The sequence below is a fragment of the Raphanus sativus genome, chromosome 7 (assembly GCF_000801105.2).
Source record: "Raphanus sativus cultivar WK10039 chromosome 7, ASM80110v3, whole genome shotgun sequence".
Lineage (NCBI taxonomy): Eukaryota > Viridiplantae > Streptophyta > Magnoliopsida > Brassicales > Brassicaceae > Raphanus > Raphanus sativus.
Window position 1 is genome coordinate 5,897,300 of NC_079517.1, and position 12,193 is coordinate 5,909,492.

A 12,193-nucleotide genomic window follows, 5' to 3' on the forward strand; every position below is an offset into this window, starting at 1 on the left:
TAATTAATGTTAAAATTTGGATCCATTGTAATTTTTATGTTTTAATTAGATAGATATATAAAGTTCAGGGAATGAAAAAACAAATGCACTTCTTTTTTGTCAAGCAAATGCACACCTCACTTATTGATATTGAACCTTCTTCTTCTGTAATCAGAAGGAGCGTAAGACTTTCTTCTGAATCTCCACGGTTAGTGTGGAATATCAACTTTTGATCAAACAAATAGTTTGTAGGTCTGGCTTAGGTGTTCCTCTGATCATTTATAAGTTCTACGTCCGGGTGACAGGAGAGTTGCAAGATGATCTATCTTTCTGGGACACACTACGTGCGGCTCTACCAGTGGGCACAGAGGCTTATCTGAGCTTCGAGTCATGTGTATAATAACAGTTACAAGCAGAACAACCGTTGTCTTTTTCTTTTCTTGATTTTGCGGAATTTACATTTAGACTCCACTAATGATGATAAGCTACGAACTAAAACCTTGAAGACTAGTAGATACTCTTGGCCACACACAAAGTTGAATTCAATTTTCATAATAGTTTTTAGAAGCTTTTGAATGTCTGCATTCCAACAAAAACTTTACTTAGGAACATTAATGTATTGAGAGAAACAAGAATAGGATGCTAGCTAGCCACCTGAAGTAGCGACCCTTATAACGAGAATGTTACACTACCTTGGTTTTGAGTTGACAATTGTTTGGGTTTTAGTTATAAAAACTACCTTGGCAGTATGAAAAAGTGTCTTATAATGTAATAAAAGTGGGAAAAGTGTCTCATAGTGATGTCATTTGTTAAAATAAAATACGATGTAAGAACATTGAATTGTTTTTGGCTTAGCATAGAACATTGCTCCCTAGTACATGATGAGATCGCTTAAGAGCTAGCCTAACTAGCCCCGTTCTAAAGTCCTAAGACACCTTTCAAAAGCTTTACGTCCTCTACATGGTCTACAAAGGTGTAAACTCTGGGTGCACTAAACGCTCCCATTCCATGGATTTCAACTATTCTGCTAGTGTCCGTCTGGAGACTGTAGTAGAAAACGTAGAAAGGGTTGTACTGAGAGTACGTTACCAACACAACTTCATTTGAACAAGTCACTCCAGCACAATATAAGGCGTTATCTGCAGCTATACTCTCCCAAATCGGAGGCAGTTTGTAAACATGCTTGGACCATTCCTTTTTCTCTAGGTCATCTAGAACCCACATCTCAAAACTTGTGCTTTTTCTACTAAAACAAAAACACTCAGTCGCCCTAATTGAAGCCAGTTTACCATTGCAGTTTATTAAAGTCGTTGCAGGATGCATTAACTCAGTGAAAGGTTCCATGACTTTAATAAAGCTGTACTTCTCAGACCTAACATCAAACGACATTATCGTATCATTAAAGGTAGTAGACCCGTGGAGAGCAGCTTTGTAATACAAAACACCATTGATACAAACAGGAGAAGAACAAGGAAAATGAGGCACGCCACATTCGATCATTCTCCATGAGAGTTTCCCAGTTTCTAACGTCACAACTTGGTGCTCCTGATAGATGGCGTCATATCCGGCACGTGCCCATCCGATTGACAATACCTTGAACTGCTTATCAACAGGATCATACCCAAAAAGGTATCTCACGCTAAACCCATACATTGTCTTGATTCTCGACTTGATTATAGGACTGTCCGGTGCTAGGGTTACATATCACCCACGCCATTTTATTTTTATCTCTAGCACAGACCAAACCACTGATAGCCATAGGAATATACATATATATCATGATCACGTTTAAAGGGGAAACTCATATGATAATTAACTGCTGCATGAGATGTGTTGTCATCTTCTTCTTGATTTTGAGGCTGGTGGTGAGGTGAGGTGAAGAATGATAACTCGCCGTCTTTTTCTACTGCGAACAAGAGCTGGGGACGAGCAGATGATATTGTCAAGTAGCGATCCGTGAAATCTTGACCATCGAGTACGGAAGCCCAGAGCTTCGATAGGCATCGATATCTGGCTATACTTTTAGCTGGCAATCTCAAGAGTATCTCGAAGATGAGCTCATCTGGGATATGCAATGAGTCTACGCCGGCATTTAACCGTCCAACGACGGCTTGACATTCCTCCATTGTGCAGGAGCCCAAAACCCTAATGAGAACGAGAGACAAAGAGCGGCGTATAAGACACGCAACGTTTAGGACAAAACATATGGTTAAGCTCTTTTTCTTGTCGGCCTATTAAATTATAATGAAAAGCCCAGATAGGTTAGTAGAAATTACTTTAATAGAGAAAAATCCGAGAGCAGCTCGTTCAGGACAAAACATATGGGTTAAGATCTTTTTCTTGACGGCCCATGAAAAGCCCATAAAAGTTAGTTTAAAAAAATAACAAAAAATACAAAGTCAATTTAGTTGATATTTGATCCTTGTTCTTCTCTAATCGGAAAGGAGCTTTGGACGACTTTCTTCTCAATCTCGCCGAGCATGTCTTCGAAGAAACTGAAATCTGCCAACGACGCGAGTAGCAGCCGCGACGGCTTAGGCGGAGGAGAAAGCGTGATCGCTGATCATGGCCGCCGGAGAAGCACTTGCGGCTATTGTAAATCCCCAGCTCGCTCCAGTATCTCTCACGGTTCGTTTAATTTACTTCTTTTTTTTTTTTCTTCTATGTATTTCTCGCTAGCTGGTGATGGAGTTGTTGGAATGAATTGAACGATTGGGTTGACTTTATGAAATTTTCACGAACTGATGGTTTTATTACAAGTGACTTTGTGTCCGTGATGACTATGATTTTTTTGAGAAGTGTTTCGGGTTTTTACTATGTTTGAACTAAATATTTTTTTTTTGTTGCATTTGCCAATGCAGGTTTATCAGCAGAGACTCTTACCGTTAGTGACTACCAAGGTCTGTTGCTGACTTTGTGATCAACACATTATTTTTTGGTTAAAAGAAAAAGTATATGGTTGAAGCTAGTTATATGATGGAAAGTGATATATTACTTTTTCTTTTCTTCTATCAGAGTTAGAGATCTTTTATTTATTTTTTTTATTTTTTTTGTGTCTGCAGCCCTTATCGACCGAGGGTGGAGACGATCTGGTTGCTATCTTTACAAGCATGAAATGGATAAAACGTGCTGCCCGTCTTATACGATTCGCTTGAAAGCAAGTGATTTTGCTCCTTCTAAAGAGCAGCAGCGAGTGTCCAGAAGACTAGAAAGGTGTGTATGCATCAATCAATACATGAAAGTTATAGTGTTGTTAGTTGTTAATGTTATTGGTTGAGTCGTTAATTTATATCTTAGTGCATATGATTGTCATGCTTAACTCTGTTTTTTTTTTTCAATAAGATTATCAAACTTATTGAAGGCTTCCTGACTTTTTCTTAACTGTTCCTCGCAATGTTTTTTTTTGTCAAAAGGTTCTTGGATGGCAAGCTAGATGTGCAGCCCAGGGAACAAGGAGAACATACAGGTGCTTCTTCCCCACTGGGAACTGCTAGAAGTGAAGAAAATAATAACATTGAACCAGTTATGGATGATTTGTCTAAAATGATTGATCAGGCTGTGCAAGTATGCATACAGAGTGGTGAATTCCCTTCTAATATGCCGATACCCAAAGCTTCGGTGAAGAAAGTTTTCTGTGATAAAAAGAAGAAACTAGCTAAAGGTCCTGAACAACTCTTATATACAAGCAGCGTTGCATTTCCAATAGCAGCTGCAATAAAACGCACACATACATCTGAGAAAGCGGAGATAAACGGAAACAAATTATCACCTGAAACCATCTCTGAGATGTTATTAAGTGCAATGAGCAAGGTGAGGGAAACTCCTGGCGTATCTATTAAGGTCTCTAAAGGCCATATCAATTTTCTTTCAGCTTCCCAAGATTCTTTCTCTGAAAAGCATGTTACAACTCCTAATGAAACCCTTTGCGCTAAGAAGGATTCAGAAAACCACAAGGCAAGAAAGCTAAAGCTGGAGATGCGTTTGAAAAAGTCTAGTTTCGACCGCGAAGAGCACGAGTTATACAAACGTTACCAGCTGAAAGTGCACAACGACAACCCAAGCCACGTAGTAGAGAGTTCGTACAGAAGGTTTTTGGTAGACTCTCCTCTGATATATGTTCAACCTTCAGGCGACGACGAGAAGGTTCCTCCTTGCGGCTTCGGCTCTTTCCACCAGCAGTACAGAGTCGACGGCCGTCTAGTCGCTGTTGGCGTTGTAGATATTCTGCCTAAATGTTTGTCGAGCGTGTACTTATTCTGGGATCCAGACTATGCGTTCTTGTCTCTCGGGAAGTATTCTGCAATACAAGAGATTAACTGGGTGAGAGAGAACCAAGTTCACTGCCAGAGTCTTGAGTATTACTATCTTGGCTATTATATACATTCTTGTAGCAAGATGAGATATAAAGCAGCTTATCGTCCCTCCGAGCTTCTCTGTCCTCTCCGTTTCCAGTAAGTGTTACCACCAATCCTAGACCTCTTTTTTTTTGTTACTTACCTCAGCATTTATCTCATATCAAGAAAGATGCATTATTAAAAAAAATTAACAATTGGAGTTGTGTTTTCAGGTGGGTTCCGTTTGAAGTAGCGAGGCCATTGCTTGATAAAAAGCCATATGTCATCTTGTCTGATATCACGGAATCACAAAACCAATGTTCTTCTTCACTACCTCATGGTTCCGAACCGAGGACAAATGAACATGAAGAGATGGAACAAGGGGAGACGAATGACCATTTTATGGGCGGCAGTGATGATGATGATGATGATGATGAAGAAATGGATGAAAGTGAATCAGAAGACACTCACATTGAGTCTGATATAGACAACATCATTGTCGGTCTTTATGGATCGCAATATAGATACAAGGTAAAGGAAACTCCATTTCGTTTTAGATCATTGTTGAACCTAATTGGGTGTCATCGGTGTTTACCATTATCAAACTCTCGTGCTGACAACAAAACCAAACGTTGGATTTGGAAGGATCTACGGAAAATGCTGACTCCTGTGGGCCGGAAGCAATTGGAGCCGATGTTACAGAGCTACCGTAAGGTTGTGGGAGACGAGCTTTCAGAGAGGATGGTGTATGAGCTCAGGTAAAGGCTTAATATCAAACTCCATTGAGCTCATTAATTATCACAAATACTAAATAAATTGTTTGTATTAATTTCGAACTGAGAGTTTGTCATGTTTCAGTTTGTTGTCTGCATGAGAATTCTTGTGTACACTGTTGTCTCTTCAAGCTATTACAGCTGTTTGCTATGTTTCTGATGTGTTAGATTTACAAACTATAACAGTAAAAATTGCTTAATAAAATCTAAACATTTTTTCAATCAAATTTTTATATAAATATCAATTCCGGAAGCACATTTAAATTATAAAATATATGTAGAATTATTATCCAAGTATCGGTGTTGCTGTCAAGAAGAACATAAAAAGGAGAATAATACTGGAAGAAATGGACGGAGAGGAGAGAAGCGCACGTGGGGAGGTCTGACAAGTGAAAGAGAAAGCAAAAGGCCCACACGAGTGGAAAGAGGCAGCACACACACAGCAGAATTTTTCAGACTTTGGGAAATGTAAGATGAATAGAATAAATAGATTTATTTTCCCTTTTATTTCACATTCTCAAGAATTTGCAGAGATCCTTTTTTACCATATACCACACGTGTGCTATCCTCTCCTCTCTTTCACCGTCTCCGATAAACTGCTTTGACCATTTGACCGCTACAACCTTCTTTTTTTTTGAGCAAATGACCGCTACAACTTTTTTTGAGCAAATGACCGCTACAACCCTACAATAAAAGATTTTTAGGAATTTAACTTTGGCTTCAATCGGTGACCATTCTTTATGAAAAAAATGGTGATGAATTTGTTGTTCCTTAAAATTACTACCAATTAAGTTGATTTTTTTGTCAAATTTTTAATACATTGGTCCCACTATATTCCTCTATTTTCCTCATATCTGTGGGAACTCATGAAGAAATATTTCCTCCTCTAAATTTGATGAGGAACAAGTAGAAAATTTTAAAAAATACAAAAACAAAATAAAAAATAAAGATAATTCAGAAACGTAAGACACTACCAAAATATATTTCATTGTCATCTAATATCAATTTAACTGTACGATATATCCAAAAAAAGGAAAACAGAAAAAAATTGAACTTATCTTCTTTAATCTCGTAATTATCCCACTAACTCTATAAATTGTTAAGTATTCTTCCTGTGTTACTGCGTAGAAAGTCAACTACGAAAGCAGAAGCAAAGTTAATAGATCAAAGCTATACCATAGAGCTATAAAGTAAATATGAAAACATAAGTTCATCTTTTTACGTACCATTCATGTTTACTATTTGTTCAATTCTTTCGTTACATTTTTCCTTTTTATTCAATTTTCTTTTTCCAATTCAATTCATAAAATGAAAATTTGTTCACACTTATTTTCATTCATTTCATTTATTCCATGGTCACCAATTGAAGCCAAAATTCCAGACTAAAAGAATATTGGCCATCTTTTCTCTTTTGCTTATTTAATGCTTTGAGATTTTGTAGTTAGTTGTCTGTCCACTTGCAATTTCACAAGTTCACAACACACCCCACAGCGCATGATATGGATGACTACTAATTTAGTTTAATATTTTTTCTGTTTCAATCTAATTATCATTGTAAAAAAAAATATTGTTTTAAGATAATAGTCGATTTAGAATTTTAGTGTAAATTTTATTAATAAGATTTTTTATTTTATTTTTCGGTTGGTTGAAATATGATTATATGTATAAGTAATTATTTTTTAATTTTAAAAATATACAAAATCATATATTTTATTAATTTAGAATGATAATTAAAATAAAATAAAACGAGTAAACACTAAAATAAATTAACAAAATTGTGCGAAACAGGCTCCCCTTTGAAGGGACTAAAACTTCTATCTCTTTCAATTTTCCAAGTTAAAAAAAGTACTATGTGGGAAAGACAACTTTGCTTTGGGAATCTACAACAAGGATATTGATACGTAAGAAGATTTAACGTTACTACGAACAAGATGTAATTGTGGGATTTATGTGTACGGGTCACAATCAAAGTACAAATTATGAGAATGATAACTAAATTACAAAACGATAGGGACAAAGAAGATGAAGAGAGAGGCCATCTACATCTTTTGGACAGAAGCTGAAAACTGTCACTTCACACGTGGATTTCTAAGATATGGTATTTCGTGTGTCTCGTGATTTGTCAAATCACACATCTTCATTCCACTCATCTATTATAAGTTTGAATGTTTGGTGTCACGACTTAACCTTATTATACCAACATCATCACATTGTGTTAGCTTTACAAAAAACAAAGTTATAGACAGCTGGAATACCCCGTACTAGCCACCAATAGAAAACTCGAATCATAATGGTATCAATTTTCAAATGTGGCATGCATTGGCATAAACCTCAAACATGCAAACCGTTAACTTTGAAAATCATAATTTTATAGAGTTATCATTTTGTGTAGTGAATAATACTATAAGTATATGTTAACAGTACTGTATGTTAAACTTGTTTCCTTTATTTTCTTGTATGGATTTCTCCACATACTTTGAAAGACTGAATTCTACATGCTCTCAAGCGTCATTACCATCCCCTTATTATTAATCAAGAAGCAAAAAAAAAGAATAACCTTTAAAGTGTAAACTATTTACAATGTTGCCATTATGCATACGTGTCGGTTTCACAAGCCTTCTCAGCTTTCATATAGAATTTTCCTTAATATACTAGATTTATTACATACATTGTCATTGGTACTGCAAATATTTACTGCATGGTCTTTTATTACATTTTCATTATAATTTGTATTTCCGTGCGTATTAAATATAGGCCACCGCAGATTATTCAAGCTAAATTTAAAAATAAATATGTAAGTGAAATCGTTCCCTCGCTGATTCAAATATATTTAGTGTGTTTTGTATATGTAATACATCAAATGCATTTTTAAGTTATACATCAAATTCATATTATAGTTCAAATTCGTGCATGAGTTTGCTAATATCACTCGGCCCTAATCTTGAAAATATGATTAAGAAACATGTCAGATTCCGATTACAGACTGTTTTGATTGTATATCTCTATGTTTTAAAAATACAAATATATATGATAGTTATTCTAATGGATACATGAAATAGTAATAATTTAAAAATATGCTATTCAGGTTAACCTCACGCATAAATATTGATTGACTGTTTGCACAAAAAAACTCAAAATCTTTCCATAATAACCATTAATATATGATTATTGGTATATTACTCTGCCCTAATTTGGCCTGCCATTATTATCGATTGATTCGTTATGAATGTTTTTATTTAAGAAACATATTTTTCTTCCCTAATCCACATTATTTGGTTGCGTCAGACGTGGATTATCGATCACGCAGAATTTATGCATAAGTTTAGTCAGAAGAATAATCCTTCTTGTAGGTATGATTGACGCTGATTGATATTAATTTGATAAACCATTTTTGTTGAGAGACGAGATTTGCGGGTAATTTATTTCATTTACTATATCAATCAAAAGATATGATACACGAAATTTGCGAATTATAATTTGTTTACTATCACAATTTATTGCATTTACTATGTTGAGATTATATAAAATAAAACCATGCATCTCAGAGTTTTAGTGTTTCTTTTTTTTTTACAAAAGGGCAGGAGTTTTAGTTATTTTATCTTTTTTTGAGCTAACCGTTTATAAATTTAAATTGGGTCATGGCTTAAACATACCAAACCCATACGTTATTGATTTTTTTTTATAATCAATGAATATTAAAATTATGGGAATATTATTAATCTGCTGCAATGCAAAATTGCGATCCTGTGTTAATTCCCTTAGACAGATTTTTGCCGAGTGTATATATACATTCAGCGGTGACATATCTTTTTCTGAAATCTAAAACATTCAATATGTTTGCATAAAAAATACATGACAATATTTCTGTTCATAATCCACGTTATTTTTTTTTGTATTTAGACTTGAATATTAAATCACGCAAAACTTGATTCACAAGTTTAGTCTTTAAAACATTTAATAATTAGTCCAAGATTGACGCTAATTGATAAAACACTATTCACACAAAGTCATTTTGTATTTAAAAGAAAAAAAAAATATGGCATAAACTGATTTAGTGGTCAATCACATTATAAACTGATTTCGTATTCCCTTAAATTGCGTATGCAAATTTATTGTTTACGCAACTGGTTTACTATATATATATACATTTGTGGGAGGAGATCCATATATCACTCACATTTCATCGTTTTCATATACTTTAGTTTTCAAAATGGCCATACTTTATTTCGTTTCTTAAAAAAATGTATAATTTTTTATGAAAAAGTGACTAAATGTTTCTGAAAAAAACGACTATTTTTTTTTCAAAAAATTGTTCAACTTTTTAATCAGTATACCGGCTTCATATATTTAAGTGATAGACCCATTTTAAATTTTTTGATAGATTCGTTTATACTAAATGAACTCAAACCCATACTAATATGATTTTATAAAACTTTGTCTTGGTGTTAAAAAAAATACAATTTTGTCTACAAAAGATAGGATCATATATTTTTCTAATTTGTAATGCATGTTTTTGTGATGTCCTGTTCATTTTTACCTTACTTTACATCTGCATAATATATATATATATATATTGATAAATATGTTATTTTAATAATGTTACATTAAATTCATCCCGTATCTACTTATAGATTTTATTGTATATAAATTAAAATATGTTGTACTTTTCTTAAAAATGTATTTTTTGTTGTTTATTCGAAAAAAAGTTATGATGTACTTTTAAAAATTAAGTTTTTCTCTCACTCCGCGCAAGGCGCGGATCATATCCTAGTTATAGTTAATTAATATTAATCCCAAGGACACAGGTTAATGCGACAAGATTATGATTGCCAAAATTCTTACAATCCGGCCACTAACAAATGAGTGTTATATTCCCTCTGTTTCAAATTAAATTTCATAGCATAAAATTTAGTCATAAAATAATTGTCGTTTTATAATTTAATATAATTTTTTATTAATTGATTCTTTTATTCCTAATTAAACTAAAATAAATAATAAATGTTAGTATATAATTATAGTGGTCAAACAAAAGTATTTTTTGAATATTTAACTAACTCTTTTAATTTGTATGTAAAATTTGTGAAGGATAACTAATTTGAAATGGAAGGAGTATATTCCATTTAATTTTGATACACAATATAATCATAACTACTAATGGGCACGGAGACGTGTCAAATATCCAAGATTAAAATAGGGATACTGATAATAATAATAGAATAGGGGAGGGACACATATTGGATTATGATGACTTCGCTTTCATCACATGTTAATGAGAATATTTTGTGAAAATAATGTTTCATCTTTGTGAGGCACTACGGGTCCTTAGAACATTTCTTCTCAATGTTTAAGATAATAAATATATACATATATATCTGCTATTCCAAAATAATTATACATGTTTACGAACAAAACTTGAAATATTAGTTCATTTCTTATTTTACGGTGGTAAAACTAGTCAAACATTACGACCAGGTAGAAACAAGTTTTCAAATGGTTGTGTCCTTTTTCAAAAGATGGACATGCATGCCATATCATCATCATTTTTAGTGTCCAACATGAATGCTTAGAAGGGCGGTGCCTCGTGGAGGGGATTAGTGGTAACTTCACGGTCTTCACCTCAACGTGGAGGGAAAGTTTGGGAACTTGAGTGTGCTAGCTAAAGAAGAATAAAAGAAATACTAAAAATATTCGAGGAGTAACGGAAAAGAACACTAATTAAAAGCCACTATATTTTCAATATCATAAAAAGAAAACAATTGGTTAGACCTATTTCTGCTTTTAGCAATTCGCCTTTTAGTTTTGCTTTGTCGAGGAAGGATATAAACATGAGGATGGGGTTTAGGGTCAACCGAAACATAGACATTGAATCATTAGAATTCGCCTTTTAGTATTTATGTTTATTAAATTTAAATATATGCGATATTTAGTTCTGAGGTGATTACCTCTAGTTATCACTGAATATACTATTTGTGTATTGTGATATTCATAAATCACAAGATTAATATAGATGCCAAATACCAAAAATATAATGTTGTGTAGAAGAATTTTCCCATTGTTTGCGGTTTGGTCTCTTTCTTTACACTTTGAAATACTAATGATCCTAAGGGCATTTCCAATGGCACTCTATAATCTCCTTTATATTTTGCACTAAAATGGAATAACTCTATTATAGAGTTGGATTTGCTCCAATGGTTCACTCTATAATAGAGTTACTCTATAAATAGAGTGAATTATAGAGTAATGTTCATTTTTACTCTATATTTTGAGTGGAAAAGCAATATTACTCTATAATTCACTTTATTTATAGAGTAACTCTATTATAGGGTGAACCATTGGAGCAAATTCAACTCTATAATAGAGTTACTGTATTTTAGTGTAAAATATAGAGGAGATTATATAGTGCCATTAGAGATGGTCTAATAATACAGCAAAGTGGATCTTTAGGTATATGCATGTATCTGCTTTTTTTTATTGCAGATAACGAGAAACACGTGCATATCTTATGTGGGAAGTTGCTTCTGAAATGTGTGTATACTACATACTATAATTACAACTTTCAGCTAATAAGATGAATAGTTTATTTCTGATATAATTAAATTGGGTTTCCACAAAGGTTAATGTGTGTTTGTAGTATCAGTTAAACGCGATGATAATGAAATCATGAAAAAATGTAAATACACAGGTAAATTTTGGGACGAGTCACTATAGTTATATACGAGCGATGCATGTGACATCAAATTGTACTAAAAATCTAAGTTGGATTCTTGCATGATGTGCGTGGTGAATAAGATCACTCAGTGTCGTATTTCTTAGTGCTAATATATATGTTCACTTCATGACTTTTATGCTAAATTCATGTGTTTTAAATGATTGAAGATGAGATCGTAGGTGGGGGCTCACTGAGATTCCATAGCATCTAAGAAAGAGAAGATGAAAGGCAGATTAAACTTAGAACTAAGAGAGGCAAGTGATATTGATCAAAAAAAAAAGAGAGGCAAGTGATGCTAATCACTACTTCTATGGCTCCTTCTTTGCCTTTTACTCTTCTCTATGCACTTTTTTCATTTGACCCATTTTCCTCTTCTCCTTAGGTGTATAAACTAATTC

The 12,193-nt window shown here is 33.7% G+C and overlaps 1 protein-coding gene and 1 pseudogene across 1 annotated transcript; one reads left to right on the forward strand and one right to left on the reverse strand.

Annotated features, from left to right (window-relative positions):
* Window positions 1-829: 829 nt before the first annotated feature.
* On the reverse strand, window positions 830-2,181 carry LOC108815265 (F-box protein DOR-like; annotated as a pseudogene).
* A 199-nt stretch (window positions 2,182-2,380) lies between these two features.
* Window positions 2,381-5,239, forward strand: LOC108814222 (arginyl-tRNA--protein transferase 1). The gene is made up of 6 exons (XM_018586743.2): window positions 2,381-2,607; window positions 2,841-2,879; window positions 3,042-3,192; window positions 3,393-4,430; window positions 4,547-4,844; window positions 4,959-5,239. Exons 1-6 carry the CDS (start codon window positions 2,460-2,462, stop codon window positions 5,073-5,075), a joined length of 1,791 nt encoding a protein of 596 aa, XP_018442245.1. The 5' UTR covers window positions 2,381-2,459; the 3' UTR covers window positions 5,076-5,239.
* Window positions 5,240-12,193: the final 6,954 nt, after the last annotated feature.